Genomic DNA, 7,631 nt, shown 5'->3' on the forward strand with positions numbered 1-7,631 from the left:
TAAGCTTTCTGTTTTTAGCTGTATTTATGTTGTATCTGTGCATGTACATTGAAAGCAATGTGTAACCAGGTCAAATTTCTTGTATGTGTACCCACACGGCTCTAAAAGTAAGTTTGATCTTCCCAACTTCTTATTAAAAATCAGTTTATTTTAAACAATATGTTTGTATCAGCTCCTCACTGTTGAAGCCATGATGTTCATGAAACGGGCGTATTTTAGATGTCATGTGCATAATGTTATACACATTTGTGCAAATTCAAATGGCTATTGGTATATTGAATGAATAAAGTTCTGAAGGTTTGAGGTTTAGCCGCACAGCAGGATTTATATGATGACTGACACTGGCAGGTCAGCGGGCTAAGAAATGTATAAAAATAAATGATATTGCAGTTTCTGGTGCACCAAAGGCTTAAAACATGGATAACATCATTTATGACACAAGCCTTTAGATGTCAAGAGAGCTCATGGATGCAGATATGAGTCGTCACAAGCTACGTAAGGAATGATTTTTGATCTGACTGACACTCCCACACATAACCACAGGATAAGTTGCCTTTCAGTCCCTGCAACTGAAAGATCACTGTGCTGGTGAATGGGAAGGCACTAGGCTGTTGCCAAGAGCATGCGACACCCACTGACTTCTCACTCTCTCACTATCGTCTCTCTCTCTCTCTCTCACCACACACACACACACACACACACACACACACACACACCAGGTCCAGTCACGTCACTCTCTCTCTCCCCACACACCACAGCACTCTCTCCTTCTCTCCACCACACCCAGTCAGTCACTCACCACACATGGCGCCCTGTGGCTAGGTCACGCTTTCTCAAGCAAAATAAGGGAGTGTGGAAAGGCTTGGGAAACTACAGAAGAATGTGCATTTCTGTGTACACTGCTGAGCTGACCTGAAGACAATTACTCAGGGCACAGTTTTAAGTCCACAACAGGGAGGCCCGTGTGCACTGGGCCACAGTTGATGTGCGAGTCTAAATTGAGCTTTTCAGGCTTAATTCACACATCACTCCGCCCTACACTCATGAATCCAGCCTTTGAGAGGATGAGGTGGTCCTCGTTGGCTCATAATTACTTGCAAACATACAGTATGAGGGCCTTCGAGCATGTGCTGCAAAACAGCAGCAGGCATTTACTAATTGGCAAAGTCGAAACTATTGTGAACGCGTCAGACATTGTACCCATTTACATTCATTTAGATATTTGTTTTAACACCCTTACTCACATAGCAAATGATTAACAGCACATAACACATAACATAATAAACTGTATAACTTTTTTTTTGATATTAGTACTGTTGATTTCATGGTTAACTTTGGTGTTTATTCCATGTTTACCATATAAGTACAAGTACAGTACAGCTGTGGTTGCCTGATCTTACTGTAATAAATTGTATACCTTTCTATATTACCATAAAAGAAGATAGTACAGTGTTTTTGTTTAAAAATGATGTATTATATCCTATTTTACTGTAATTGAAGGTTTTCTATCAAAAACATGTTTTGCTATATAACTGACCTGAAAAAAACATAGAATGCTGTATAAAACAAGATTTCCATGAAATGGTGTTTTACTGTGCAGACAGTTAATTAAATCAACAAACCTGTCCCTTAGAGCATTTGAACCAAGTGACAGAAAAATGGTAAAACATAAGTCTTTGTTCTGATTTCTGAATTCAAATGCGACAACGATACCAAAAATGGGGAAAACAGGATGGCTCATGAGCAGCCGTACCTATGAATGTAATTGATTTAAAAATAATAATGATCCGTCTCTGGTGAATTACACTGAGCAAGCCCAAAGGCCAAATAAAGATGAAAGATGGTTTCTATGGGCATTATGGACTTCTTCAAAGCACAAATTGAATGGACTTCAATTTGTTATTTTACAAGGCAGGGGTAAGAGGATTTATATGAAGGCCCAGAGCGCTTTGAACCAGATTTTGTCTACTTTCTAATAAACAAACAAATATGGAAAATTGTTTTTTTTTTCCTAAAGCCAAAGAATCCAATTTTCTGCCAAGTATCAATTTGGTGGACAAATGTGGGCGACCAGCAGTCTGAAGTGTACCAGCATCCTGAGACGACCGGGGACTTCATGACATGAATGACCTTCTCTCCAGCAATGGACTGATTCTGACCAATCAACTTTGTCGTACAGAGGCCTGAACATTGGCAGATTTATGATCAAAATAAAAATAAAAGGGCATGAAACCGGTTTCCCTCCAAATAATCTGCACTGTGTTTCAAGATGAGACCTCCTGGTGCAGTTTTTGGTTGGAATAAAGCTTACAGGTCCCCGTCTTTCATAAGAGTTTAACGCAATAAACAGATCATGTTAACACCAATTTCATGCACCTGGGAAGAGGCACAGTATGGCCACAAGAATTTAAAATTGTTTGGTAACCATGTACTATTGGTGTGTTTATCCCATCCATCACTTACCCAACTACCTATATACACACCTCCACAATCAGTTGTGGAGAGAAAGTAGTTATAGCCACCATCTATTGGCCTGAGAGAGCTCCCACTGCAAGTGAATACATATGACAAACGAGCAGAGCACGTTCAACAAGAGTTTTAATTATAAAAAGAAATAAGCTCCAGGTACAATGTCTGGTAGACCAGACTCTGGGTGCAATGCTTGATGACAAACAGTTAAAAAAAAATTAACAACAGAAAAGACATCAAGTTGCTGTCAGTGCGACACGGTAAAACAAAGCAACTTGTTGCAAAGACTGTATACTTACATGTAATCCTGGAATGAGGAAGGGGAAAAACGACTTGTGCAGCACTGATCAGAAAACGTATTTCTAAAAATTTCATTTGTTGTCGTTGCTGTACATTTTTAAAAAAGACCTGTGTGTGAAGTCTTGAGGCGTTTTCTTAGCGAATGAATTTTCATGGCGTTTGCCTGTGTGATCTTAAAGCCTTGTAGTGCATCTCTGCAGCGCCGGCCTGCACTTCATTGTCAAACTCACAAAGGCGATGTCGTGGCGACCGGGACCAGACGCACCCCTTGAACCCGGGGAACCTGAACACAAAAACAACACAGTCACATTTACCGTTCAACAAATAGACAAAGACAAACATGCACACAAGAAGAAGAGCGGTTACTGACTGGTTGAAGAGCATGGACAGCATGAGCTCGTTGTCTCCTCTGGCAGGTTGGTGAGGAGGGATGTGATTTGGAGGATTTTCTGCAACCTGTGAGGAAACAGACAGCTGAGGTCAGCGACAACAATATAAGATTATCTTATTAGAGAAATACTCTGCCAGAAGGTGGGGGACACACTACCTGCTGGGGCATTTGTCCAGGCATCTGTCCGGGCATCATCTGGCCAGGAGGCATGGCACCAGGGGGCATCTGGCCAGGTGCCATGCCCGGAGGAGGCATCATGCCAGGAGGTGGCATGTAAGGCGGCTGACCTGGCATGTGCATCATACGTGGAGCCTGGCTCATAGGAGGCATTCCCTAAACAGTAAAGAACAGTCATGAGCATGTCACACAATTCCCCTTACACCATCAATGAGTACAGTTTATTCTGCTGCTAAAAACTAGGTGCCAATTTCAATTTTAAGTTCTCTTATCCGTCACGTCGCTATAGGAGGGACAAGGAAAGAAATAGGGTTTGTTTTGTCTTACAGTCTTGTTTTCTTTGCAGCTTTGCTTAGGAATACATACTTTGGCCATCAGATGATGAAACAAACGAGACAGAATTTCCTACAGCAAAAGTGCATGTAAAATTAGTTCCAGCCCCAGTTGTTGAACAATTTTAAATTACCATGAAATCAGTTGTTTGCCGGCTCAGTATGCCACTGTAGATTACATCGACACTCGCAGCTACATTTGTTACAGAAACTGTCACATAACTTGTGTAATTCTAACCACCGATTACCAAACACTGTTTCTCCACTTACAGGCATGGCAGCGGGTACCCCAGCAACCATGGGCGTAGCAGCTCCTGGTACACCCTTCTTAGCTCCGGCTCCGTCAGCTCCTTTTATCTTCTTCTTCTCCTTTTTACGGTCACGCTCCACGTAAGTCCCCTTCATTTTAGCTATGATGTCCGAGTCCGCTTGCATACTGGATACGCTGTGGAAACAGACACGTTCAGACCGCATGTATTTACCCTAGAACACTAACGTTAAAATCAGTAACACCATCACTAACGTGGGTATATTTTACCGATATAAATATCCTGGATAATACAGTTCATGAATTTATGTAAAAAAAGCACACTGTATGCCAAACTGTAGTACTCTTCTTTAATTCCTAATATACAATATCACACAAAAAAAAAAAAAAAAAAAAAAAAAAACGTTCCAGGGGCACCGCCAGGATTTTGGGCCCCATGACAAAAAGAAATTAAAGGGCCCCCTCTGCGCAGCTGTTGTCACTACATCTCTGGATCTAACTATCCCATCAAAGCTTCACATAACTCTAATTAAAGGCTTGCAACTGTTTTGCGTCTTGTAGTTCAATACTATAGTACTAGCACAATATTTACTGCTGGTGATTGTAATGCATGCAAGTCTGCCACAGTATGCAGTGCAGTTCACTATTTGATGCAGTTAAAAGCCACCATAAAAATGTTCTGAAGGCCTTTTTTTTTTTAACAGTATTATGTATTTTTATTGTAAAATTTCTAATAGAAATTAATTAACATTAATGAACGATTCAAAGAGAAAATGTAACGATAAAAGATATTAATTTTCAATTATAATAAATATATCATCCTCTCAAAACAATAAAACAGCAGTTTTTTAAACTTAAATGCAAATATGTCAACAATATTTTTTGGGGCCCCTGTCAGTCGTGGCCCTGGGAATTGTCCTTACTATACGGCACCATGCCATGGGGGACCTTTAAAAAGGCAGAAATAATAATAATGAACTAATAATAATGGAGGCTGGGAACTTGTTCTTTGGTCCACTCTTCCTGGGACATGTGAGCCTTGTTTGGTGAAGGCACAGACTTTCTGCATTGTGGGAGATGGCACAAAAAATGGCACTCTATCACTAACGTCGAAAGCATGCCTCTTGAAAAAAAACAAAGCAAAACTAGATGGGAGGATGGAAAAAAACAAACCATTAATGACATCAGTGAGCAGCCTGAAGCTACTCAAGACCCATGCAACTCAGACAGCAGCAACACAAGAAAATCACATGACAAGAACTGTGTGGGTGACAATCACCCGACGTTAGTGTTCTGGGGTTAGGAGGCTACAGTTTATATTTCAGTGATCTGGTCTTCACGTGCTGAACCTACCATGGGTTTGTCGTAGAGGGAAAGCCCTGCATGGATCTCAGGGCTTGGAGGCGCTGTTGCATCTTTGAAAATGACAAAGGCCTGACCCTTCATCTTCAGTTTCGTGCCACCAAGATGTCCAAGATCTGCCCAAACTGTGAGAAGATGGCGTACAGCGACTTCTTCAGCTCTGCAGAGACACAAAACATCAGATCAGCTTCAGTATATATGTATGTATGTGTTATATGTGTGTGTGTGGTATGTTGTGTGTGTGTTGTGTATGTGTGTGTGTGTTGTTTGTGTGTGTGTGTGTGTATATGTGTGTATGTATTATGTGTGTGTGTGTGTTGTGTGTGTGTGGTGGGAGTGAGGCAGAGAGAGAGGAAGAGAGAGAGGAGTTGAGAGAGAGAGAGACACAGAGAGAGAGAGAGAGAGAGAGTGTGAGAGAGAGAGAGAGAGAGACACAGAGAGAGAGAGAGAGAGAGAGTGTGAGAGTGTATATGTGTGTTTATATGCATGTATGTATGTATGTATGTATGTATGTATGTATGTATGTGTGTGTGTATGTATGTATGTATGTATGTATGTGTGTGTGTGTGTGTGTGTGTGTGTGTGTGTTAGGCTAGCCGCTAGAGGATACACTCACCATCTTTTTTGATTTTCTCGTTCAGGTTGTTGATGTAGATTGTATGGTTGAGCCGTACATCCGGAGTGGCCATCTTTTAAACCTGTTTGGCGAGAATAAAGAAACATAAATACCAGTTTAAACCAGTTAGTTTGTGGCTAACTAGCGTTAGCAACCAACCGTCCAGCTTGAATAACGTGGAGCAGCTAGCCTCGGAGCTAACACATGTATCTTAATATATCTATCTGTCCCTCATGCATGAGCTGCCGCGTTGTCACAAAACGGATGAATACTGTCGATTTAAGCCCGCAGCATTTGTTTCAAACAGGTTTTAATAACTTAAAAAAAGATTATTTAACCGTTTAGCTCGGTGTTGTAGCAGCAGCACTCACCTCGGACTGATGAATGAAAACCCTCCGGACTGCTCAAGTCTCGCGTGTTCACGCGTTAAGACACCGAGGTCTTCTTCTTCTTCTTCTTCTTCTTCTTATAGTTGCATATACCGCCATCTTCTGGACTTTACTTCTTTACTACTTCTTTTTCTTTTCCTTTTTAAAAATTCTTTTAGTTAAAACAAGATATCCCATTATGATTTTCCTTCCTTCTCTACATTTCCTATCTATTATACTTTTGACACCACTCTCCACTGCTCCTCTCCCTTTCATATCCATGACAATCAACCATCACATGCTCCACTGTCTCTCTCTTCCCACAGCTACATAGACCAGTTGGATGTTTCCCTACTATATATTTACTGTGCTATTCAATCTATGTGCCCTATTCTTAGTCTGCTCATGGTCACCTGTTCCACTCTGCTACCTCCACAACAGCCCACCTCTCCTACTTCATCTAGTAGTTTATATAAATGTCTCCCCTTTTCCTGGATTTTCCAATATTGTTTCCATTGATTGATTATTTCTTTCCATATTAAACTTTGTCCTTCTGCTTTTGATAATTTTACTTTCATTCCCACCTCCTCTTTCTTTGCTGCGTCCTTTGCCATTTGATCTGCTTTTTCATTCCCCTGTATTCCTAAAAGAGCTGGTACACACATGAATGTTATTTCCCTTCCCTGCTGTGCCAATCTGGATGTTCTCAACAGTATTTCATATAATATTTCCTGATGTGTTTTTGCTGCCCTGTTTTTAATGCTTAAGAGTGATGACACCGAGGTCGTTTCTGTTGTTACACTAAATTATATGACCACTTCAAAGTGTTTTCTCATTTTAATATCTGCTGTTTTTGAACTTTGCCACGCATAGGGTCAAACATTTTAAGACCTTAAGACAAGTAAAGCAATGGAAAGAAAGAAAGAAAAATCTTATAGGGGATCAATCAAAAGTAAAAGTTGATAAACTGTCATACAGCTATAGGGCTTTCTTTGATTTCATAGGTTTTAAAGAATCAAAGTAAAGGTGCAGTTCGAGTATAACCAAATTATTTATGTTACATTCTAGTTTTCTGTCCTCCATTATGAAACCAAATCTCACATTTTTATCAAGTCAGGGGTGGCACATCTATATTATTATAGGTTAAGTCTTTCCAAAACAAATCGGATAGATTGCTAGAAAACAATAAATGTTCAAGTGTTTCTACTTCTGTTTTACACATTCAGCACATTCACTACAGTCCAAATTAAATATAAGAAGTTAAAATTCACCGCAAGGATAAATGTCATTTATTGAGTGTACCTCTTTCGCTTTAGACATTTACATCTAATTCTCTTGATGTTCAACG

At 40.3% G+C, this 7,631-nt stretch overlaps 1 protein-coding gene across 1 annotated transcript in view; it reads right to left on the minus strand.

Moving 5' to 3' along the window:
- Window positions 1-6,368, minus strand: part of snrpa (small nuclear ribonucleoprotein polypeptide A) — a 9,734-nt gene extending 3,366 nt beyond the window's left edge. The window contains exons 1-2 of the mRNA XM_027280621.1: window positions 6,287-6,368; window positions 5,916-5,997 (exon numbers count right to left, since the gene is read on the minus strand). Coding sequence (XP_027136422.1) covers window positions 5,916-5,988 — 73 coding nt within the window. The 5' untranslated portion in view covers window positions 5,989-5,997; window positions 6,287-6,368. The remainder of the gene's footprint in view (window positions 1-5,915; window positions 5,998-6,286) is intronic.
- Window positions 6,369-7,631: the final 1,263 nt, after the last annotated feature.

This window comes from Larimichthys crocea, chromosome VII (genome assembly GCF_000972845.2).
Source record: "Larimichthys crocea isolate SSNF chromosome VII, L_crocea_2.0, whole genome shotgun sequence".
Taxonomy (NCBI): domain Eukaryota; kingdom Metazoa; phylum Chordata; class Actinopteri; family Sciaenidae; genus Larimichthys; species Larimichthys crocea.